The sequence below is a fragment of the Labrus mixtus genome, chromosome 1 (assembly GCF_963584025.1).
Source record: "Labrus mixtus chromosome 1, fLabMix1.1, whole genome shotgun sequence".
In the NCBI taxonomy this organism is placed as follows: Eukaryota; Metazoa; Chordata; class Actinopteri; order Labriformes; family Labridae; genus Labrus; species Labrus mixtus.
In genome coordinates, this window is record NC_083612.1 from 9,273,219 (window position 1) to 9,298,385 (window position 25,167).

General features: G+C 43.2%; 2 protein-coding genes across 14 annotated transcripts in view; one reads left to right on the top strand and one right to left on the bottom strand.

Moving 5' to 3' along the window:
* LOC132989553 (C-myc promoter-binding protein-like) overlaps nt 1-8,998 on the top strand; it is a 77,038-nt gene extending 68,040 nt beyond the window's left edge. For 6 of the 9 annotated variants that reach the window (XM_061057279.1, XM_061057526.1, XM_061057698.1 and 3 more), the window contains 10 exons: nt 150-253; nt 1,008-1,183; nt 1,396-1,563; nt 1,817-1,991; nt 2,153-2,407; nt 2,830-2,947; nt 3,434-3,460; nt 5,000-5,162; nt 5,327-5,391; nt 6,000-8,998. In XM_061057279.1, coding sequence (XP_060913262.1) covers nt 150-253; nt 1,008-1,183; nt 1,396-1,563; nt 1,817-1,991; nt 2,153-2,407; nt 2,830-2,947; nt 3,434-3,460; nt 5,000-5,162; nt 5,327-5,391; nt 6,000-6,136 — 1,388 coding nt within the window. In that variant the 3' untranslated portion in view covers nt 6,137-8,998. The remainder of the gene's footprint in view (nt 1-149; nt 254-1,007; nt 1,184-1,395; nt 1,564-1,816; nt 1,992-2,152; nt 2,408-2,829; nt 2,948-3,433; nt 3,461-4,999; nt 5,163-5,326; nt 5,392-5,999) is intronic. The other 3 variants (XM_061057361.1, XM_061057864.1, XM_061057943.1) reach the window with 1 other exon arrangement.
* A 1,015-nt stretch (nt 8,999-10,013) lies between these two features.
* On the bottom strand, nt 10,014-24,545 carry LOC132990140 (sodium/potassium/calcium exchanger 1-like). Of its 5 annotated transcripts, XM_061058276.1 has the most exons (12): nt 24,038-24,542; nt 22,314-23,447; nt 18,406-18,549; nt 17,552-17,660; nt 16,160-16,213; nt 15,868-15,918; nt 14,747-14,824; nt 13,110-13,219; nt 12,745-12,978; nt 12,206-12,295; nt 11,521-11,687; nt 10,014-10,535 (listed from the first exon to the last, which is right to left on the bottom strand). In XM_061058276.1, exons 2-12 carry the CDS (start codon nt 23,271-23,273, stop codon nt 10,286-10,288), a joined length of 2,247 nt encoding a protein of 748 aa, XP_060914259.1. In that variant the 5' UTR covers nt 23,274-23,447; nt 24,038-24,542; the 3' UTR covers nt 10,014-10,285. The 5 variants fall into 5 exon arrangements, with proteins under 5 accessions (XP_060914259.1, XP_060914400.1, XP_060914324.1 ...); XM_061058417.1 differs by lacking the exon at nt 18,406-18,549 and having other exon boundaries at nt 24,038-24,545; XM_061058341.1 differs by lacking the exon at nt 15,868-15,918 and having other exon boundaries at nt 24,038-24,541.
* Nucleotides 24,546-25,167: the final 622 nt, after the last annotated feature.

Sequence of the window (25,167 nt, forward strand, 5' to 3'; positions counted from 1 at the left end):
AGGAAGTCCTTATAAGGGTCTGCCAATTTGTCACAGTTGTTGGATGTCCTAAAAATATGCCAGGAATAATTTGCTGTTGGTGAGATGTTTTACTCTCTATAACGTCCTTTAAGGTAACATGATTTGATAATTTTTTTATACTCCTGTAGGATCTGTCCTCTCGCCTCCTGGCTTCCCTATGCCGGATAAGTCGGACCTCGGCTCTTCACGCTACACAAGCAACACCAGCATCTTCAACAACTACGCCATGGAGGTAAAACTAGGAGAGTGAGAAGTAGAATTATTACACTGATCAGGTGAAATGTTATACTTATGACAGGTAAAGTGAGTCTCTTTACTGCGGGTGGGATATGTTAGGCAGCAAGTGAACAGTTTGTCCTCGATGTTGGAAGGAGGTAAAATGGAGGAGGATGGAGTGAGGATGTGAGCGACTTTGACAAGGGGGGGAATTGTGATGCCTAGACAACTGGGTCACAGAACTTTTTAAAACTGCAGCTCTTGTGGTTGTTCTCAGTCTGCAGTGGTCGAATGTTATGTCTTTACCCTGTCACTAGCCTGGACTGCAGCTCTGCTAAATGGCTTCTGCCACACTGCTCTACTACCTGGATGTAAACAAGCACAGGGAATGGAAAACAACTCCTAAAGAGCAGCGTGGTTTGGCAGTTTTTCTGATATAAAAAATGGGGACAGAGTTGTATGTGTCAGGTTAAACTGGCCACTCGATCAACGCAGTGCATAACTACATTTAACCTGCAAGGAGGAATTAAGTCCGGTTGCTTGCAGTGGGTGATGGCGGCGACTGAATATGTCATGACAGTGCATGTTTCAGAATATTATACTTGTTTATTGGTTGCACCAGTAGGGCCCAGTTCACTTTCCGATGAAGTATTTGGTCTTAAAAGTGCGTCTTTATCACCACATTTGATGCATAGCTTTAAAATCTTGATCACATTTGTCCTGTAAGTTCACCTGTCTATAAGTGTGTGTGTGTGTGTGTGTGTTTCCAGCTGCTGATCTCCAGCTGTTCTCGCTGTAAGACGTGTGACTGTCTGGTGTACGACGAGGAGATCATGGCGGGCTGGACGGCCGACGACTCCAACCTGAACACCACCTGCCCCTTCTGTGGAAACCCCTTCCTGCCGTTCCTCAACGTGGAGATCAGGGACATGCGAGGACCCGGCAGGTAGACGAGGACACCCAAGAAATTCTAAATCATACAACAATCTGTAGCATTTCGTTTTTAGACCGAATGAGGCCTCAATTATCATCGTTATCCCCCATCATTATACATAATTACTTAAATGCATTACTTTTGCCAAAGCCCCAAAAACTCAGACATCTATATAACTTTAGAAGAACCCGATCTTTCTCACACATCATTCCTCCTCTCTGCAGGCTTTTCCTGAAGGGCAGCCCGTCGGTGGATGAGGCGATGACCTCATCGTACTCGGCCTCCACAGGTCTGGACACGGGGACGTCCAACTTGTCCACCCCCTGTCCCACAACCGCCGTCTCCCCTCCCTCACCTACGATCGCTGTCCAGGCGTGCTCAGGCGCTGGAAGGTAATCGACAAACTTCATTTATTTTTGCCTCTGCCTTAAATGTATATTTATAGGTCCTAAATGTGGTATTTTCTCAAACATCTTTATTGAATGTTTATTTGTGTCTATAGTCATTGCTGACTCAAAAAAAATCTTTGCTACTGAATGTTTTCAACTAACAGGCAGTTAAAGGTACAGAGATAAGTTGTAGCTTCTTTGTTCTTGAGTTAGAAATCTGTGTAACCGTCTGAGCGTCCTCGCCCTGTCTTCACAGAATTCAATCAACCAGAGGTATCAACATCCCCACAGACCGCCGTCCCGGGGCGCTGTCCCCTGGAGGACCCATGGCTCGCAGTGTCAGCGCCTTTGAGCCTATGGAGGAAACGTCTCTTCCCAGACGCTGTGTGCCGACATCAGGCAGCCTGCCGAGCCGTCTCAATGAAACCCCGGTATGTCTCGCCTGAAATCAGTGATATAACAGCATTTCAGTGATGCTCCGGTGTTCATAAGCAACTGTTAGCTTACAAGTACTTACTTAATTTCCTGTTTGATGGAAACTTGAATGTCAAGTGCATCATCAAAATAAAATAATTTCCCTCGTTATGCCAAGGACCCTCTGAGTATGGAGTGGCGGCTCCACAACCCCGAGCCGGTGACGGTTCCCTACCTGAGCCCTCTGGTTCTGTGGAAGGAGCTGGAGAGTCTGCTGGAGAACGAGGGCGACCCCGTGATCACGGAGGCCGACATGGTGGATCATCACCCCATCATCTACTGGAACCTGGTCTGGTACTTCAGGCGGCTGGACCTGCCCAGCAACCTGCCCGGTCTCATCCTCACCTCTGATCACTGCAACATAGACTCCCAGGTCAGATACGCATCAAACATACAGAAACGGGGGTAATCATAACTTCTCAGAACAGGCTGTTTCTGTGTCTGTACCTTTAAATGTAAATGAGCTGTGTCTGGCCACGCCCCCTCTCTGGAAGGGCTTGGCTGTCTCGGGCTTTCTCTCTCCATGTCCTATTGTTTACTGTGAGAAGGCAGACTCAGAGGGCAGAACAAACACCTAGCTGTGGGAGTGTCACCCACCTGGGGATGGGTTACTGCCCTTTGTGATGTCATGAAGGGAAAATCTCGACCTGTTTAAATGGAGTCTTGACAGAACAAATGCTGTTATTATTTTTGTTGCCCATGTATATTCTAACGAAAGAAAGCAATAGAAATGAATTGTATATATTTTTGTCCACTGTCTCACCGTGCTTCTCTTTGTCTCTGGTCGTCTGTCAGGTCCCTCGTCACTGGATGTCCGAGGACAGTAAACACGTCCTGATCCAGATTCTGTGGGACAACCTGAAGCTGCACCAGGAAGCGATCCAGCCTCTCTACATCCTGTGGAACACATTCAGTGAGTCACACGGCTCGGTTTGCGTCGGTTTATGAGTCAGCAGACAGTCTGATAATTTACTCTCAGAGGAGCACTGACTGCTGCTGATGAAGATTTTTAGAAACTGCAGCATTAAACTTTAATGATCCTCAGAGTGTAGCACAACAAAACTGAAAAACACAAGAATGGGATGAAAACACTTGTGAGGAAATTAAAGGAGAGGGGGGGGGGGAGTGAATCAAGCAGGGATAGACAGATTTAATGCACAAAAAGAAAATTACAAAAAGTGCATAAAAAAACAACTTTGAAAATAAACCAAGAAAAAAATAAAACATTAAATCTTTAACTGCAGAGAGTTTAAATGGCATCAGATGTAAACATCAGATCTGTGTGGAGCCATCAGGTTTGTGCTCAGTCTGTGTTAATGAGTTGTGTAATGTCGACGGAGGCGTGGACGCAGCTGGCTAATGATGTGCTAACAGGCTCTGTCTGCTCTCTGTCTTGCAGGGCTTAATTGTTCTCTGTTGTTAGACAGTGAGTGTTTATCTCTCCTCTTTAGACGAGTCTTCTTGTTTGTGTGCTGCTGTTCTGTCTCCAGACCTGCTTCCTCCCTCTGCTCGCTGTCTCTGCTCGATGCATTTCAGTGTGTCATCTGTGGAAAAAAATCAGCCTCAGTGCCTTTGTGAAGTGTCAAATCTTCTGATTCTGACTGAGGGATTGTGTGTTTGTTTTTTTTGTGAAATTCTGGTGACACATCAAATATCTGCGTTTGAATGAAGGTGTGCATCTCTGATGAATGTTTACATCCATTAGCTGAGATGGAGTTCATTGTTTATTCTTCTGCAACTTAAAAAAAAGGACGTACTTGTAGTACTAAAGGGGCTGGGTACTGAAGACAATAATAACAATCATTATACATGTATTTCTTTAACACTTTTAAAAACAATGGTTTACAAAGTGCTTTCACACACGAGAAGCAAACATAAAAACAAAAACAAGACCACAGAGCAACTCACTGAAGAGACACCCAACCAACAACAACAGAAACCCCGACAGTAAAAAAGAACCCGAACAGAAACACGACCAACGTCAGAACCAAAACATCACCAGAATTCAAGCAACATAATAAATCATAATAACTCGGGTAATACAGGAAACCAGGCAGATTAGGTTGAGACCAAGAGGGCCGAGGCGGTTAGGAGATTCAATTCAATTCAAAAAACTTTATTTGTCCTCGAGGGGCAATTCAAAAGCAAATCAAATAAGTGAGCAATTAAAGGAGACACAGTAAGAAGTAAGAGTATCAAAACAATAAAAAGTGGCTAGACGCTATAAAACAAGAAGACAAATTACATTCCAGACTTCATCTATTCAGTATTTTATTTGTCCATTTTACTGCAGACTCACCCTCCCTGATTTCTGACTCGATCCGCTGTCCTGTCTTTAAAATAAAAGTGCAGTGCAGTGGACCTTTTAGATGGAACAAAATGTGACCGATCAAAAGAGACACAACAAAACAATATGTATTAAAAGCTCACTGTAGACTTTTTACAACATTTTATTTTTCCTTGCACTCATTGGAGACCCTCTGAAAATGGCTCAGCGACCCACTTTTGGGTCCCGACTCACCCGTTGAAAACCACTGCTCTAGGGAAAAGCTCATCTGGATCCTAACAAACAAACAAAGCACAAAATATTAGGATGATTTTCAAATGAAATTTGTTGTTTATTTTATTTTATTTTGAACACAAGTTGAGTCGAAATATAATACTTTAGGCTATCGTTAACTCATCTAATTTATGTTGGATATCAACAGAACTAATTTTGTTGAAGTATTTGACTCGATATTTGATCGAGTTGACTTTAACTTGATCTTATTGAACAAACACTTTATGTCAAGTGAAGTATATTTACAAAGATACCCAGCCTCTAGTACTTCTCATCTGATTGTAAACATTTCAGTGATTCAAACATTTTCATTTTTCCATTTATGTTCTTCGTTTGACACACTCACGAGTCCACAGCTGAACTGTGTGTGTGTGTGTGTGTGTCTCTGTGTGTGTGTTTCTGCAGATGTGGGTTACCCTCTGTCCCGGCCGGTCGTGGAGGAGGAGAAGCCGTTCAGCGAGGAGTTGCTGCACAGCGTGGTGAGGAGCATCCAGAGGAACGACATCAGCCGGCCGATGGCTCAGCTGCTGCAGCTGCTGGGACAGACGCTCGGAGTCAAGAGGCAGAGGTCATGACCTGAACAACATGTCATCAATATTTAGTTTTTCTAAATGTTTATATCTGCCCTAAAAAACACTAAATTAATTTATAATCAATGACATTTAGTCATTTTGAATCCTGAAGCGTCTGAAATCAACTGTTTGACCTCTCTCTCTCTCTCTCTCTCTTCAGGAGTTTGTATCGGGACGTCCTCTTCCTCTCTCTCGTGGCTCTTGGAAAAGACAACATTGATATCGGTGAGTCAAATATTTCTACTATAAAGATCATATGTCAGATCCCCATAATCTTACATACAATAAATGATACTGCTTTCATCTCCATGTGTTTAAAATATTTTCTTAATTTTTAGTTGAGCTCAAGCTTATAAACGAGACGTCTATTCCAGGCTGCTCTGATTATAGGAAACCTAATTTAACAAAAGAGCTGCATTTACAAACTTCTGTCCCTTCTTTAGAGAAACGTGATCAAACAGTAAATACTTTTATTTTACTATTAAAGGCACGATATGTAAATTCCACCACCAGGGGGCTCTCTATCAAAACAAAAACAAAAGATGACGTCGTGGCTGTCAGGGAATCATGGGAGTGATTCTCTCTGCTACTCTATGTAAACCAGCTGGCCGTTAACTTTGTGTTTTAAGAGGACTGTGAACCCGAAACTACAAACTGAAAGACACTAAAATCCTCCTTAGAGCTGAGGAAACAGTTTGTTCCTCTGGATTCACAAACATGTTTTTGATCTTTGATTGAAGGAAAACAATACTTAAATCGCCTCATGTGGTTAAAAAACGATCACTAGAGAATATATTGTTCTAATCTTCACTTCCTGCTCCTCCCCCCCTCAGACGCCTTCGACCGCGAGTACAAGTTGGCCTACGACCGCCTTGTACCCAGTCTGGTGAAGCTGACCCACAACTGTGACCGTCCTCCCAGCACGGGGGTGATGGAGTGCCGCAGGACGTTTGGAGAGCCTTACCTGTAAAATTCACACACACACACACACACACACACACACACACACACACACACACGTCATTGCTTGAAGACGCGCTCAGGAAACCTTTGGGAGGACTGTGAATGTTGCACTACGGTAACGATGTTTCAAACGGTACAGACGACAGCGCTCAGCATTCATGTAGCCTGAAACAAAAACAAAACGGAGGATTCCAGAGACTTTTTCTGATCCTACGGACGACGGAAACAAACACTCACACACGTTCATAAACTGGACTTCATCCTGCGCTGTTACATGACGCTTCTACCCTGTGAAGATGATTTAAATATCCTGTAAATACACAACAGTAGAGGATTTTTATAATGCAACATTTATATTGTCATACAGCATATGAAGACTAATTCTAGAAATATTTTAACCTGAAATATTTATACAAAGTAAGCTTTATTTATTGTCTTGTCTTCTGTTTGGTTGTGTCCTGTGGTTGTTTGAGGCGTGTTCCTCTAAATGAGGATTTCATTTCATTATCTGGTTTAAAAAGCTTTCATGTGTTTTTAACCGCCCCGTCTTTAAGTCCAGTAAACTCAATGATGTTGTTAGCAGGAGCTAGCTGCGTCTAACACTGTGCTGTGTGCGTCTGTGGACGTTAGCTAAAGGCTCTGCTCCCTGAAACATGAGCAGCAAACACGTTTCCAGCAGTGGAAAGAAAACCACCGTGCTCTCTGCAGCTGGATTTCAGGTGTTAAAATCACATCCAGCAGTTTACTTTGTCGGTGGTCTCAAAGGGGGGCGAGTCTCCTGGCTCACCGGTCAGACTTTTACATGATGTAGTCTGAGCCTGGGGTACTCGTGTTAGAACTTTAAATGTAGGTGAGATCTGCAGCCTGAGCGCTCATGAACTATGACAGCGTGTCCTAACAGCATGTGGAGTGAGCGGACATTGGCGACAAAATCAGCCTGATTCAATTGTTTCCTACTGGAGAGTCAAGACGGTCTGCGAGCCAACGCCTGGTTTTTATTTTCATTCCTCTCCCTCGTGTAGACAATTATGAGGAAGGAGGGGGCTATCCAAGGCACTGGCAGTGTCTCTTCTTTGATTTTCTTTCACTCAACAGAGGTTTTTAGCTTGTTATTCAAAGGTGAGATAGTAGTGCATTTATAATATCCATATCCCTGTTGAGATGTTGTGCTTTGACTTGTGTCAACACCAGAGGAAAAACCTAAATCAGCTCACTGCGAGACGTTTATTAACGAGCGCTTTATTGTTGTGAATTGAGTCAACAGCTTGTTAAGACAAAGCGTCACACTTACCTTCATTACAAAATCACTAGATGTTAAACTGAAATTCACAGAGCAGAGAAGTAAACATGTAACAGATGCAGCGTGGACAGCGAGCGTATCTAAAAGTCTACTGCAGGAGGAACGCCTGTGATTTCTTAAAGATTGAGATTTTTTTATCATATCTTTGTTTCTAACTTGAAATTTTATGAAATGTTCTGTAAAAAAAAAAAAAAGCCAAAGTGTGCTGCAGAACTTGTTTCAAATATCACCTGAGTAAACATCTCATCAAGAGATGAAAGTCTGCCCGAGCTTTTATCTCAAACATGTCGAATTTAAACCAAAAACAGATTCTTATATATATATCAGTGTTTACTGGATGTACGTATGATCCAGTATGGCCGCTTCATTACATACAGTATCAGTGTTTGGATTTCTACCTTAGATCCTCCTGGGAAGAAAAAACCCTGAACCCTCAGCTTCAATCTTTATTTGTATAGCGCCAATTCATAACATGTGTTTTCTGGAGACGCTTTACTAAAGAGCAGGTAAAAGACCTTTACTCATTGTTAAGAAAAATGGGACAGTGGGAGATGGGATAAGAAGCAGGAAGGATTTCTCCTTTGTATTCCTCGTGTTCCTGAGGTGGCGGTCAGAGCAGGCCGTGCATGGACGAGGACGGCGGTGGTTGTGGGGACGACACAGTCCGATGGCCTGGCTGATACTTTATGTCCACATACTCATCTCCTCTCATAAATGCAGAAATGAAAAAAAAGTGACACCACTATTCCAGGTCTGTTGTTTCTGGTGAACAATGGAAACAAAGAAGAGTCACTGAAAAATGGACGAGTTCATATTCGGTGTTAACAGGTCCTCTGATTGATGAATGAACATGCTCCAGTGTTTGTGAAGATAAGGGATTATCAGGACTCAAACTTGAATCATGTAAAATAAATGCTCATGTAAAGGTTCATATCTGGGAGAGTTATCAAACTGATCTGGTTATCAACATGTTGGAAGGATTTTTTCTTCACCTACAAAAATACTTTGTACACATGAGCTCATATCAAATTCTGCGTTTTCTTTCCATCAACAGACCGATGTGATGTTTTTCTTAATGGGTTATTGAAGCTTTTAAAAACTGTATTAGAGACTGTCCAAGGGAGAAAAAGACATTTTTTGGCAGGAAAACAACTCGTAGATGTCTCACATACCATCCTTAAACGTATTTTATCTACACTGACACTGTGGTTGACGGAGGACCCTCGAGTCTAAACTGATAGAGGGTCTCATGAAGGTCGACATTGTGTGTGATTCATGGCAGAGAAAACTAACTCTGGAACAAGTTGCACTTTGACCCTAAGAAGTGGACTGACCACGACTGAGCAGCTGGAAAACGCTGTGATCCATCTGTGGACATTTGTTGTGTAATAGTTGTACAAATGAATGATTTTGCAGAATCTGGGGTTCATGTACATTTTAACTCGCCCTTTGTAGAAACCACATTTTATAACAGTTTATGTGAAAAGGTCCTTTTTAGATGTGCTGAAGGTTCTGTACAGCGAGCAGATCTGCAGGACTGTTAAAGTGTAAATAAAATCACTCACACTCTCTGTGTTGGTACTGTTCTTCTTTCTCCTGTGAGGGAGATCACTCTGGTCACTGGGTGCTTCTGAATTGCAAAGTGCCTACACAATCTGACAGTAGACAGTCCCTTCTCTCCGTGCTGGATCCTGTTAGGACCTACTGTTCAGTAGGTCGATATTTGTTCCTACTTCGTCTGATTCATTCAGTGTGGAAGTAGCGTCGTTAGCCCGCCTCATGTTATTGACACTCCAACTCGTGTGATATGCACGATGGCTCTGTAAATAATACAAAACTTCACATTGCATGTAAACAATTTAACAACTCCACATTTGAAAGGAACGTTAACCAAACCGACCGCATCCATCCTCGTTTGTTCTGATTTGGAGGCACATGTGAAGTGACGTTTTACATTTATTTTGGACTGCATTGTGGGAGTTAAAATACAATTAATTTCCTCAAAGGATGCATCCAAACCATACTGCACAAAACCAGGAAGTTAGTATCCATCCTATAATGTTCAGTCTACTGAGGTGGACCCAAAAAATGCTCACTGAATGACCCCGAGGGTTCAGTCTACTGAAACCACCTACTACTGGGCCACTCATTAGTGTGGGGAAGTAATCATCTCAGTGCAGGTGTGTGTGTGACTGATTGGTCCTGATTTGAACCAGGTGTGTTAAGGTTTTATATTCCTTCGAGTTGCAGCACTCTGTGCTGAGTTTGTCTCCAGTTTTCATCCATCCAAATAACTTTCCGGTGTAAATTGGCCTAACAAACACATAACTCCTTTGCACACTTTTTTCCAGTGACCATGCACACACAGCTCCAGCCCACTGTTAAAAAAATAATTTATTGCAGCATGGAATTGTAATTTGAGATATCAATAGTTTTCCTATCGATAAAATACACGTTTGCATCGACATCTGTCCAAAAAGAGTATTTAACAAGACGGTAACATCTGACAAAATGACACCAGTTGTTGTTTATCACACAGCTAAGACAGTCCGACACACACACACACACACACACACACACACACACACACACACACACACACACACACAATCACTGTTTCTCTTGACAAATTGAAACTTTTTTTTTTCCACAAAAAACATCCTTTTACACGCTGAACATTAAACACTAGTTTAAGAGATTTTAGTTACGGAAATACTGGAGTTGCATCCAGCAGTTTTGAATTTCTCTAAGCTTGTATTTGACTATCTTACATTTCCTAATGACAGCATTGATCCTGTCTCGGCATATTTAGTCTGTTAAAATGGCGGCGATCGATAACAGTCCAAACCCATCGGCTCAGATGGAGATGGGACAGATGAGGATGCGATCCTCCAGCATGACGCTGAGAACCAGGAACACAAAGTACAGTATGAACATGGTGAGTCCCAGCATCCGGCTCATCTTCCAGCGACAGGCGGCTATGGAGATGATGACGAAGAGCAGCATGAGGAAGAGCAACACGATGGCGCAGAACAGGCCGTTTGAGCTGACGGTAACCGGGTCGCCGTTGTGTAACAGAGTGTATATGAGCCACGGGACCGGCAGACTGAAACCAGAGAGGACAAACAGGATTCTGTCAATACTTCTGACCAGTACATTTTGGTTTATAATCGATCATTGAATAGCCTATATGCCGTATCCAAAAACACAAATAGGTAAAGAAAAGCAAACAAAGAAGATCTGCGCACCAAGAAGCTCCCATTTGAAGGATTTATTGATAAGTAACATTTTAAATGGGAGCTTCTTGTTAAAGAAAAGCAAACATGCTAGCATGTTGGCTTGAAACATCCATAAATCCTTCAAACGGAAGCTTCTTGGTGTGCGGGTCTTGTTTGCTTTTCTTTACAATCAATCATTGCCATTCAGTAGAAACTTGACAAGAACATTTACTCGTACTGTACTTAAGTACAGCATATTGAAATAGGTAAAATAACTAGCTCGACCATGTCTAGCTACCACATTCAAAAATGGTGGCAGCATTAATACATAACACTATAATAGTGCGATAAATATTAGTCAGATGTGACGTTTTTTCAGTACTTGTTATACTATACAAGTTCATTTAAGTAATACCTGCAATCGTACAATTCATTTCATATCAAAAATTGTATTTATGAATTACATAATCAGCTGCTAAAGTCAAGTTGGCGTTCCTCAGGGTTTAATTGTAGGTCCTCTAGCTTTTAATTATTTTTTTTCTCTATTCGATTAGATAAATCTTAATTAATCCTACAATTGGGACATTTTCTGTGCACTATTAATCAGATATTTAAAACACATCCATCTTGGTATGCAGATGATAATAAAGGCAGAACTTTGTTGCAAAAACAAGCAAGTAAGAAATCGTTATGAAACCCTTTCTTTTAGATATTTGTCCCAAGATTTTACACTCACTACCTTGATGCCTTAAATGACTGCATATGATTTTAATGTTCAGGATCACAACGGTGATTTAGTAATGCTTTTCTTCATTAGAAATAAGTCAAGCTTACAGATGGTTTACACACAGGAGGGATGTTGCTGTCACTCACCCTACAGTAATGTCAAAGATGTTACTGCCCACTGAGCTGGACACGGCCATGTCCCCCAGACCTTTACGGGCAACGATCACACTGGTGATCAGGTCGGGTATCGACGTCCCCGCTGCCAGGATGGTCAGGCCCATGATTTCCTCTGAGATGCCGACAGTCTCGCCCACCTGTAGAGAGAAGACAACTGGTTAAAAAACATATGATAATAAGAGCTGCATGTGTTCAATAATCATCCAACCATACATATATTTATCATGGCTTTGAACTGCAACGTCTTGGTGATATTTCACTTTGCCAACTCAAACTAAAATCGTATTTGTGCCCCCTTTAGAAGAGCCCCTTCAGTAAATGAATGTTTTGGTGTCTTTATTGAATATCCTAAAATAAATGAAAATCAGAATCGCCATAGCTTGGCTTGTCGTTACTTAAAGTTTGTACACATTACAAACCTACAAGTCGAAACCCATTTTCACATATTCACTGCTGAAAACATCTAGATGATTTCAGGAGGACTGCTCCGGATATTCTCCTGGAATTTTTCAGGAGTGTGAAAGCGCTAATAGGATAGTAATTCATTATTTCAGAGGACTATGACTAAAATCCTTTTTACTCTCTGTAAAAACAGAAGCCTTTCCGACTGGGTGATTTCCTTTTAGAACAACTTGTATATTAAATATCAACCAACCTGATGAGCCCACCAAACCATCAGGTAGGAGAAAACCCCGATCCACAAGATGGAGCCGATGAACGTCATGACGAAGTACCTCCTGGATGCCTGAAAATTACAAAAAGAGATCACACATTGTGTTCAGAGAAACTACCCAATGGAAATGGTAAAAAAGGGGGACCACAATTTCCCAGTTTGGGATCAATAAAGTAATTATATTCTATTTTATTATTAAAGTTTAAACTTTGGATCCGATGAAAGAACATTTCTCTTTTATCACACTTCCTTATTGGGTTTTTGAAGGTGTGATAAAATCTATTTACACTTTTTATTTCACCTCACAGAATACATATCTATCAGGAGAAATGTTACAGAAACAAAATAAAAAGTCTGTCCAGATTGCCTTTGTGCCACATTTCAAAATGTACTCAACCATGACTGTGGTCGTAATGTGAATCTGTTGGTTTATGTTTTGACCCAGATAAGCTGTGTCGGATGTGTTTAGCTAGATCTTCAAATCTAGCTTAAAATGTGTGCGGGTGTCTCGTCATACTCACCGGGTTTCTGACGTCGGGCAGCGTGAGCCACAGCGGGAACACGATGGGCAGCAGGAACAGATACGTCGCCTGTTTTCGTCTGTTATCAGGCCACTCTAAAGACAACGGCTCACTCTCCTCCTCTTCCTCCTCCTTCTCCTCTTCCTCCTCGTCTCCATCATCTTCTTCACTCTCGCTGGACTCACTGCTCTCCTCACCAGCGCTTTCGTCCTCAGCGCCGCCCTCTGACCCCCCCTGCAGGGTAGTCAAACAAGTCAGCGTGTTTTTGAAGCAAATTTCAAAACCCCTGTGATGCTTGATATTTGTTTTATAATCAACACAGGGGAAACAGTTACAGTCACTAGTCACACCTTTGACGGGTTTACCTGCTCGTTCTTTCTCGTCTCTTCAGTCTTTTGAAGTTGGGATGTGGACGGCTCGACTGCAGCGCCCCCTGCTGCCCCGGACTGCTCAGTATTTGTCTTTGGATCGTCATCTGGAGAAACAAAGGAAGAATCACATATGCACTAGGGCTGGGCATTTCCCAGAACCCTACGATACAATATGTATCATGAGACAGAGGCAACGATACGATACACATCATGACATACATTGATTTTGGATTATGACCACGTCCTACACAGAATTCACTACTACAGCTGTTCTTTATTGTTGAGAATTACACAGAGGCATAAAGATCTTACATCTTAAAACACTTCAAATCAGGTCCTCAGAGATCCTACAGATACATTAAAATATTTTAATCCCAGAGCTGTAGCTAAGGTTTTATTGTGAACTGCACCATAGGTCAATTGTCCTTTAAAACTGTCATCACAGCTTTGCAGCCATATTGATTCTGTTACATCCCCATCCATACATGTATTTGCAAGGAGCACATGTCGATATATTGCCATATCGATTTTTTGAGCACAGCCCTAATATGCGCTTCTGATAATTTCTAGAAACATTTCAGGAGGACTGCCCATGAAATCCTCCTGATCTGGCTGTTCACACATGCACCTCACAGCTGGAGACAGGAGAAGGGGAAGAGGGGTCTCCTGAGGCAAGACATGACGTTAAAAGAATGATACTGGAGAATAGAAAACATAATGCATGGAGAAGGAATGTCGCATGCAGACAGTTTGTGTTTGTACAACGATCGCAGGGAATAAAAGTCGTCACCTCAAACTGCTTGCTTGAGGTAAATTTTAGGGGGCCGGCAGGAGACGCCCTGGGTGAAGTCCGAGTGAAAAAAGTGGCTTTTTGCATTCACACATGTAGCTCAACCCGAAAGACTTCAGGAGATTTTCAAGTGTGAACAAAGCTACATATTTTCTATGGGAACGTCTCATGCTTAAGTTTAATGACACCTGCGTTCTGCTCAAAAACATTTTACAGTCATCTGGAGGTGTTTAAACTCCAACACAGGAACAGGAATTCTAGCTAATCCACATAGTGGGTAAAAACTAACAATTTCAATGTTAAATTACATTGACACATTATTCAGCTGTGTGGACCGATATGAAGGGACAGCAGGAATGATTTGAGTGTTTGGAGATTGAGATGCTCCACTATAAAGGCTGGGAGGGGTTCACACACACACACACACCCATCTGCATGTTAATCCTGGGGCTGATTGATTCAGGCTCTTTAAGGACTCTTCAGGCTGCCTGCAGACCCCCTTCACTGTGAACCTCAGAGTCTGAAGGAGCTCATCACTGCACACTGTGACGCACAAACACACTCTCGGAGAAGCTGCACTGATTGTGGAGGAAAATGTCTTTAACCCCCAAACACCATCTCTGATAGAAACAGTCCATTTATGAGCTCTGCATCTCCTGCACAGAAATATCCAAAAACAGAAATCGTTTAATTTTATCCTCAACAAATCCACCTAATAGTCATGACAATTCTCAGGGCAGGTGCCTCTTCATCTCAAACTTCTGACTTTAATTGAAAAGGAAAGAACCCTTTTCATATTGTTGAAAAAAGTCGGATTGAACCTTTAACAAGCTTCACTCACCTTCAGAGCGGCGGTGTGGTGTCTTGCTCTGTAATTTGCCCGAGCGTGAGGCGTTCACGGGTTTAACTTTGTTCTTTGCTGCAATTAAGAGAATCGTCGCCAAAAACAACAAGAAGCTATTAAAATTGTTCCAGTATGACTTTGTCAGCAAACGAGTCAGCATGCCTTCGACCTCAGACTCAAACACACACTGGCCAGTTTGAAAGACTGGAATCAAAAATACTGAAACCACCACAAGTTCTGTGAGGACTCAGGGTATTCTTCCAAACCTCTGCTTGAATGTTTAGACATATTACAGCAGATAGCAATGTATATATTTATTTTTTCCTGAGGAGAGTCAATCAATACATGTGCAATTTTTTTAAAGATATATTTTTGGGCATTTTGTGCCTTTATTGTAGAGATAGGACAGTGGATAGAGTCGGATGTCAGAGAGAGAGAGAGAGAGAGAGAGAGAGAGAGAGAGAGAGTAGGGAATGACATGCGGGAAAGGAGCCACAGGTCGGATTCAAACCTGTGCCGCCCGCTTTGAGGACTACAGCCTCCGTACATCTGCAATGTTTTGAGTCAATCTTGATTATGCATCTGATTGGCAGTGCAGGATCTCTCTTTGTATCACTTTATGCAACTTTTTATCGTCTCTTTGATTCACTTTTATGTTTTTTTTTGTATTAAATAAATCATAATCAGTCAAACCAGCAACCGAATAAAAGTGTAATGGACTCTTACATGTGTATCAAATCAAAAGGAAATGTAGGACATGATTCATATGGATCCTTTATTTCATGCAGTGTTGCATTTGCAGACTCATCTTGGAGATTTAGGAACCACATGGAAGCTTTTATTTGAAGATTAGAAGATGTACCAACTGAATTTTTGTAAGAATTATGTGATTTATATTCAAAGTTTATCAGACAGCCAGTGTGCGAGGTCAGAGATCCATCACAACGACACGGAAACAAAGAGGATGCAAACAAGAAAACATGCAAACACCGAAGTGAGAAAAAGTTCGCTCTTGATACAAAACAGGAAAACCATGAAGAACAAGTTAAGACGCAGTTATTGGACAGGACCAGACCAGAATAAACACAACACCAACGTCAACAATGTCAACAACGTACCTTTCCTGTGCACTGACCCCTCCCCTCTGACATCACCATTGAAGGACGTCTCTGATTGGCAGAGATTCAAGAGTATTAATACTGAACATTTTTCGCCTCATATGATTAAAACTTTTTAAAATATTCTTTAATCTTAAACCATCTCTTTAAAGGTTTGTTCAATGTTGTCTTTTCGTTTGAGTCATGACAGATGAATAAAATGCAGATGAAGTTTGTAAACACGATGAAAAACCACAACTTCACATACACGACACTAAACACCGGCACGGCCACACCTTTTCTTTGCTCTCACCTCGCCTGGATTTTTTCGGCCCGGGGGTTTTCTGGGCCCCTCTGAGGTCTGACTCTAGGACAGAAACCCACAGCAGATATTTAAACTCCTCCCTAGATTTGTTTAATAGCCTACTACACCCTGTGTCCAATCGAAACTGATAAAATCGTCTGTTTCTCCTGTTTGCAGTCCGTTCTCTATACACAGAATGGCCGTGATTTAAAAACGCTTACATGAAATTCAAATAAGCAGTGAGTATGTTCTTCTTCTTTTCTCTAGTCCCTCACTAAAACAGCTTTGTAGCCGGCCGTCCCGTCCATGTAAACACGGCTCTCAACACAACAACACAGCCAACGGGACTCGAGCTTCTCACTCATTGTAGACAGTCATGACTCAGAGAGACATTCACACCGGATATATTTGATTTCTGCTTTATTTATGAGTTAAATGTTGCACATTCTTCCTTTAACAACATCTGGAGTGAGCTGAGCACTTTTCTCAACATCTGAATGAATGTTACTGAATAATAAACTGATTTACCTTTCATCAGAATCCAGCTTCACAAAAGCAGGGGCGTGTCAAAGGGGAGGCCAGGGGCGGCGTAGGCCCCCCTTAGAACAATAATGGCCACCCTTAATTTTCGCCCCAAAATCCTTAATGCCTTGTCAGCAAAGGGGATTAAATTAAAATCTGATATTTGGGCTCTGTTGCTAAATGCTAGCAGCTTTCTTTCCATTCAATGTAGCACATTTCCTTTTGTGAGTACTTTAACTTGTGACTTTGGACGTACGTCTTCTTTTTCAGTCCCTTAAGAATTTATTTAAAGTAGATATGATAAGACAGAAAATGTAAATAAATGCTATTCATAAATATGGGTGCACATGCACATGCACAATTTTCCACCCCTGCATGCGTCAGTGCTCCAGCTGGCCGCCCAGACAAAGAAGTCCAGACAGACCCGTGTTACAGAGCCGGCCTCAGCTCTGCTGCATCACTTTCACAGAGATAAAGAGCTTGTTCCGTTAGCATGTCGGCTGTTATATAGCTTCTATTAGTCCGTATTTAAAGCTGATTAAGGCTCAGCGGTGGCCGAGTGCTGTGAGAGCGAGGAGCGACGGCACGGTGAGTTCAAGGACGGAATGAAGGTCTCTGAGGTTCATCATGTACTGTAACTCTGACTTACAGGAAGAGACAAAGCTGCCACTTCACTGCATCCAGGAACATTTAGTGGATAGGGTGATCATCAGAAAGTGAACTGAGCTTTTGTTCTTTATCATTTTTAAGTGAGGGGCGTGGCTTTTGAGGGAGCAAAGAGGGGAGGGGGTGGTTGTAGACGGAGCACTAGGAGCTAGTTTTTAAAAAAAATTAACAACCCTGCCTTCAATGTTCAAGAAAGCTAAATCCGGTTGTTACCTTCTCCCAGGGGGTCCAGTGTGTGGATCATCAGCTGGAAGATGGTGCTCCTTAAAGACGTGTTGTGAAGCGACGCCGTGCTGCCGCCTCGCTGCAGGACGGGGCGAGCCTGCAGACAGCGGGTACAGGGTCAGAGATCAAAACGCAGCAGTAAACTCCCAGGTCACTTTCAGAGCACGTTCAGTTGAACAAGTGCAGCACTCCCTCCCTCCCCACTACGCTCTGCCAATGAAAGGAGTCTGATCCGACCTTCACAACAGAGTCCTATGTCTCTAACTAGACTCTCGTACGCACTTCAAAACCCCATTCGAGTCCCTTTGCACCTTTAAGAAAAAGCTAAAGACCCATCTCTTTATGAACACCTACAACCTTGATGACGATGGTTTTGTTTGATAAAGGCGATTTTAGGATGGTTTTGATGCCGATTAGAGCAGCTGTCGATGTTGTGCTCTGCCTCTGGTCACTTCCTGTCAGCACACGTGTGTCCGATCAGACTTAAAGCTGTTTGTTTGAACTAACTGAAGTTGTTTCCTCCTCTCCAGATCCTTGCTTGTGTTGTTCTTACTCACTGATGTAGGTTGCTTTGGGTAAAAAAGCGTCTGATAAATGAATTGTAGAATTAAGTCTAAACACAAATATGTAAGAGCTCATACTAAAAACCTTACAAAGTCACATTTTAATGCTAAAAGCTAAATTGTAAAGTGATTTGGAAAAGACAACCAAGTATTTACAATTGTGTGATTTAAATACTAATGCCCGCTTGTGTGAAAAATGAACTATTTCATGACGTAAAAGTTCTAAATAAATGTCACAAATGTATCAAACATCAGGAACAAAACATGAGTTCTTGTTACCCTGAGTCTTGTTTTGTCCTCTGGGGCTTCTGACAGTGGTTTGTGGCGTTGTGGGGTGATGGGAGGGGGTTCAGGCTCCTGTTTTGGTGCAGCAGCAGCAGCAACAGGAGGAGGAGCAGGAGGTGCTGACGGAGCTTCACTCTCCTGTAGAGTCAGTGATTCAACTCCATCAGTTAGTAATTCAAGGTAAAAGTTAAAGGCTGGGTTTGCAGTCACAGACTTCTTCGTGGATTTCAGACTTATAGTTTCAGAAATCAAACTTGTCTGGAGCTCATTCTTAATGAAGATCAAACCTGCTGACGGTCGCAGACTCGCCTGCTGTGCAGAGCTGAACAGTGTACCCGGGTAGTCCTATATACAGTAATCCTATCTCACTAACTCTACAGCATGTTCAGCGTGCATCATCAGCAAAAAAGCACATCATGAAGCTTAAGCCCTAAAGTGGATCTTTCTCTTTCACTACATACTGACATCTTTGTTGTTCCTGACTATTGCTCCAACATGTTGCAAATTTGATTAAAAAAGAAAAGCATATACAGTAGAAAACCTGCGCCTTTGGGATATACTGATATAGGAATACTACACATCATGCATAAAGAGAGGTAGGGGATACACAGGGGGCTTTATTCAGGACCCCTCACAGCTTAATCCCACAGTAAGAAGATCTGCTTTAGATTTGGTCTGTTGTGTGGAGGTCAACACTGCCACTTTTATTTGATTCACTGAAACAGTTCTTCTTTCACTAGCTCACAGAATCCACTTCATGATGCTCCTACTTGTCCATAAATCACTAAAAGGGTTACGTCCTGGTTACCTGTCAGACCTCCTGACCCAGTAAGAACCTCCCAGACCGCTTAGGTCTGCTGGTTCTGGATTACTTGCTGTTCCCCGAGTAAAAACGAAACATGGTGAAGCCACATTTAGCGTCTAGGCCTCTCAGTTGTGTCACACATTGCCTGAGGAGCTAAGACTCGAGGACGTGCTAACTACTTTTAAATCCAAGCTTAAGATTTATCTGTTCAGTGTAGCTTTTTAATTTAAACTCCGCCCCTACTTGTGATGCCTCAAAAACAATGCAAACCCCCTTTTGCTCATCCCTATGGCACCACAGAAGAAAACACAACTTATATCCAAACCAGGGTTTGAAATGTTTCACCATTGCTCATCCTCCAGGTTTTGATGTGAATCACCTGTGCTGCTGATTGGTGCGCAGCTGCAGTGAAACTATCAACCAATCAGAGGAGAGCACCTGGGGACTCGCCGACGTGCCTTTAAGAGGCTTGACCAGTCACGAGTCAGGGTGCGGTGTCGTTGTGTTCATGCCTCCTGTTGTCCCGGTCTGTGTGGCCTGGTGGTCAGTGAACGCCCCACGCATGGAGACCACAGTCCTCTGGGTCTGGGGACGATCTGTGGCTCCTTTCCCGCATGTCAATCCCCGCTCTCTCTCTCTCCTCGATTTCTTACTCTATCCACTGTTCTGTCTCTACAATAGAAGCCCCAAAAGCTAAAAAAAAAGTAAAATAACTTAATAACAAATCAACACCATCTGGTCCTTCCACCATGAAGTGTTTGTGCGTTTGCCCTCTGAACATATTATAAAAATAAAGACAAAACACGCTTAAAGAATGTGCAATATGACACAAATACATTGATATGAATGTAAGTGCATGGTGGATTCCTGGAAGAGGATATTTTAAATGTTCTGTCTTTCTGACCCATTAATGTGGCAGCATGCCTCATTAAGCTCAGAGCTGTGATTGAAGGGGAGAAAAGTGACCACAGACGTGCTTCGGGGTAATTGCAGAATGTTCGGTGGATACTTGAAAACGCTGAAACACGCAGCGCTGCATGTTAACGACGGACCTACACATTCCCTGCTCTCTGCCTGCTGCAGAGGGATGTTCAAGCTGCAGAAAAAAACCAAAACCTTTCAATGTAAATCTATTGTTCTCTTCTTTTATCATATCAGGGTTGTGACGTTTCAGTCTCATCACTGTGACACCTGGACTCCTCTCTGTTCAGCATCATCAAAGGATTTTTACACAAACACAGGCTGTCATCTGTTCAGACCCACAAATCACTGTCTGCCCCCCCACTCCCCCCCCACCCCCCCCTCTGAATCTGAGCAGGCAGCAGAGCAAACTGTGAGCAGATGAAAGGAAACAAAAGCAATCCTGTGTGCAGAGATGGACGTCTGTGTGATATCGAGCGCTGCAGAAACATCTGCTTTCGTGTTTTTCTTTCTCTTCTTCTTCTGCTGGTAACTGCACATCAAACGATACGACTGGTTTCATTCGGCCAACAAATCCCACGAGAATGCTAAAACAACCTGTTTGAACATTAGAGGTGGGGATCACAGCGTAGCTCATCATACGATGCGATGATTAATAAGCGATACGATATGTGGACACCCCCCCCCCCCCCCCCCCCCCCCCCCCCTTCAGTTAGTCACTGGCGTCAGTGTGTTAGAAGTGCAGGAGGCGTTGTCCTGGCAGCAGACGGAGCTCCCCCAAAACCTACAGCGAGGTGACAAACCACTGCCGTCCTCAATCATGCACGGCCTGCTCCGACCTCAGCGGCAAGGAAGTGTGGACCACAGGAACGCGAGGACTACAAAGGAGAATTCCCTCCTGCATCTTTTCCCATCTCCTTCTATCCAATTTTTCCTTTTGTAGCATAACAATGAGTCAGGTATTTTTACCTGCTCTTTTGTAAAGCGTCTCGAGATGACACTTGTTATGAAATGGGGCAATGATTGATTGACTGATACAGTGATTCTGCGATAATTGATATAGTGCAAGACAGTCATATAAAGATTTACTGGCGATATCTGAAGAATATAAAATGTCCATAATAAGGTTCGAGTGAAGGATCACGCTTCATCGGGCCTTTTCGATTGCAGGACCAAAACTATGGAACTCTTTGCCCCCAGACATCCGTCTCTCTCCCACTATTGGTGTTTTTAAAACTCGCCTTAAAACATATTTTTACTCAATTGCTTTTTAATTGTTGTCATTCTTGTCTGTTACTTTTTAATGCTTTGTTTCTGCAATGTTCAGCACTTTGGTTCAATCAGTGTTGTGTTTAAAGTGCTGTATAAATAAAAGTTGATTTGGTTTGATTTGATCCTTTCCCTCCTTATCACGTCTGTGCGACACTGTTACATGCCTCCCTGTTTCTCTCCCTCCTCCCTCGTCCCTGCTGCACACCTGAGTGAGTCAAACTGGCAGGGATGTCTGTGAAGAGGGCCGTATTCTTTTTAATCAAAATATCAGTTTTTGGCTCCATTATCACACAAGTCAGAATGACAATATATATATGACAGTGTCTATATTTTTACCCACCTCTATTGTGCATCAGATAAAACTTGTTGATTTCATTTTTGCTCTTCCAACAACCCTCAACCTAAACGTAAAGTTTACTGTCATGAACGACTCAGAAACTGACAAATTTATCACTTTGGGCTCAGCGGAACAAATGTTTTCTTTCTGTTAGGTTTAATTGTTGTTGATACATTTCTGTCCATTGACTGAAACATTTGTCACTTAAAGGAGACTTTCAGATCTCGACAGCAGCTGCTGCATAACTCTCTGATCAGAGAACTAACTTTTCAATTCAACTCATACCATGAAATTCAAACTGAAGACATTTTAGTGTAGCATCAGCGAAGGAGCCGAGTGGTGGCTGTGATCAGATTTTGCTTTCAGATGTTGGATGGAGATCTGGCTGCAGAATAACAGAGCTGCTAAAGTTTGGATCTGTTGTTACTAATGAATCCACTTTAAGGGACTCAGACTGATGGAAACACTCAGACAGGGTTGTTTTCTAAATCCTCCAAGTGATCAATAATGATGTTTTGTTTTGCATCTTTTTAACATTTCTGTGTCCAATCCGTCTCCCTCACTCACCTTCTCGGGCTCCTCGGCGCTCCACACTTTGACGATGCTCATGTGCTTGTTGATCTGCGTCTTCACCGCCCTCTCGATCTGACTGTTGAACTTCATGAAGCTGACGTAGCTGATGTAGCCGAGCACCAGCAGCATGCTCTCCCACCACAGGATCTTGCTGTCCAGGAAGAAGACGATGAGCATGATCAGGTCCAGGATGTAGAAGGTGACGTCTCTGAAGAGCGGCCACCACGTCAGGTGCAGCATCTCCCTCGAGAAGATGGCGCACATCCCGATCACGAACAGGATGTTGAAGACGGCCGAGCCCACGATGGTCCCGATGCCCACGTTGCTGCGCGAGATGAAGACTCCGATCAGGGAGGTGAAGAGCTCGGGAGCAGAGCCTCCAGCTGCCATGAAGGTCGCCCCGGCTACATCATCAGAAATCTCCAGCGTGTTGGTGATGACCTCCAGAGCGGGGACGAAGAACTCATCGCAGACGATGGCCAGAGCTGCAAACATGTAGATCATACCTACGACATGAAGCACCACCCAGCCTCGCCGGCGCTGCTCCACTGAGAAGAGGTCCTCTGGAAAGTCTCCCTTCCTGTGGGGGGGCGCTAGTGGGGGAGGAGGGGGAGCTGTGGTTGGAGGTGGTGGAGGTTTGGGGGGCTGAGGATCCACATAGATACACTGTTCAATATCCGTCCTGTTGACGACAAACACCAGGGGAGGTTTGGAGCTGTCAGGTGACATCACCACCTCCTCCTCCTCCGCCGTCTCATTGGACGCCCTCACCTCACGGACGTTCACCTCCACTACATCATCACCATCATCATCGTGTGCCTGGGCGGAGGCGAGCGGCTCCTGCAGCCAGGCCTTCAGAGTCAGAGTGTAGACGAGACAGAAGAGCACACCTGAGACGAAGAAGAGGAGGCGACCGCGCCTGAATCTCCTCCTCAGAGGCGCGTGCGCGTTCATCGTCCTCGCGGTCTCCACACCCTGACGGGAAGCTATGTCAGACGCATCGCTATTCGTTGACGGCTTCAGCAGAGACGAGTGGCGAGGGGACGCCGCTGACGAGGAAGGGGACACACACACATCCACACAGTGTGTTTCATCTTCTGCAGAGGGCGGCTTCAACCAGTGGAAAGACTGAAAACAGAAAACACATCAGGAAGATGTTTGCAGTGTGATCTTAGCTCGCAGAGTTGCAGAGGCAGACCTACTGAAGAGAAGTGTGTGTGTGTGTGTGTGCACAAGTGTGTGTGTGTGTTGGGGATGCAGACAGCCACCTGTTACTATGGCTACATAATCACTCTGGCTTTGGCTTCTCACAAACCAGGAGTCCACTGAAAACACGTTAAACATGATCAAAAAGGGAGAGGAATCCGAACTTTCTTCCACAAATGAAGCCGTTTAATTCAAAGATGTTTTCTACATACCGGTATACTATAGCATGCACGCGCGCACAGACACGAGACGCTAAAACTCGCGTGTGTATTAATCGACCATTAAGAGAACATTCATGAACACAACCCACGGTGCATTAAGATCCCCGTGTTTCTAAAAGCAGGACAAATACATCTCTTGAAAACGGCGCGTTCAGGTGTAGCGACATTTGTTTTTGATGGTTACGGTTTAAAATCTTAAATCTGTATTCATTCAAAATGATGAAATGATGACCATGAAGACAATAAAATCCATAAAACCCCCGTGAACAGTGACATGTCGCGGGGTCTTACCTGTACCGCCGGCTGCTCGCCTCCTCGCCGCCGTCCCTCCAGCTGTGCGTAACGGACGCAGAGATGCTGACTCCGGGTTTTGGGGAGCTACAAGGGCGCACCGCATGTCAGGGCTTGAACGCAGCTCAGCATAATGCTGCTAAGACGATTAGGAGCCGAACACCTCTCACCTTCCCTTTCACACGTATCGCTGCTGTATTAATTCGCCAACATTCAAACAGGTGTGTGTGTGTGTGTGTGTGTGTGTGTGTGTGTGTGTGTTCGTCGCAGCTGCGTGTTTGAGGTGAGACCTCTGCGCGCGGTGCCTGATGGATGCAGAATAATTACATGTTCAGTGGAGCACAGGGGGAGTTTGATCCTTCTTTTGGGTGTGGTCGCGTTTAGATTGATTTTAGGAGTGTGGAGAACAGATTTAAGCCCCCTCACGGAGAGAAAAGTCCGAAAATAAATGTGGAAACAAGATTAGCGAGAACTGCCCCACGTTGAGATGTGATCATTCACAGAAATGTAATAAAACGTGAAAGGGAATTTGAGCGGAGATTGAATATGTCCAAAACGCACGTGTTTCCTCGTGACCTTCTTCCCCACAACATCAGGTGTCAAAACCGTCTGTTTCAGGTTGAACAGAGTTCAGAAAGTTCATGTAGAAAAAGAGTAATGATGGATTAATGGATAGTTTTGAAGAGTGATTTACAAACTCACTTTAAGGAGACGATAATAAATACTCCATGAAGGGTTCCCTAAACTTTAAACATAATTAAATAAATAAGATTAGACATTTAACTCCCAGTCAAACACACAGGTGATGGTGTCAGGATGCTCCACAGTCTCATCATGATGACGCTACAACAATAATACATAATTAAAACTGCACAGTGTGCATGAGGATTTTAATTAAAGCGATGATGTAACACAGGAAACTGATCCAGAGAAGAAGATAAACCACAGCTGGGAAATGAATCATAAACAACATGAATATTTCTACATTTGTTACAGATTTTTCTGAACTTTTGGTTTAGAATTGTTTTAAAATAACACCAGACTAATGTCTTGATTTTATCTTTCTTGATGCAGGTGAATGATAACCTTCAATCATGAACCTGTAAAACAGACATAATTTAAACGTTTAA

Bases quoted from the DNA above. Each gene is read 5' to 3' on its own strand.
- LOC132990140 (XM_061058276.1), bottom strand. From the start codon at position 23,273: ATGAACGCGCACGCGCCTCTGAGGAGGAGATTCAGGCGCGGTCGCCTC. The intron at 14,825-15,867 runs GTACGTTGTTGA...TCTTAATTGCAG, and splicing joins GGGGTCAGTGCACAGGAAAG to CAAAGAACAAAGTTAAACCC. The intron at 13,220-14,746 runs GTGAGTGAAGCT...TTGTTTCTCCAG, and splicing joins ACCACACCGCCGCTCTGAAG to ATGACGATCCAAAGACAAAT.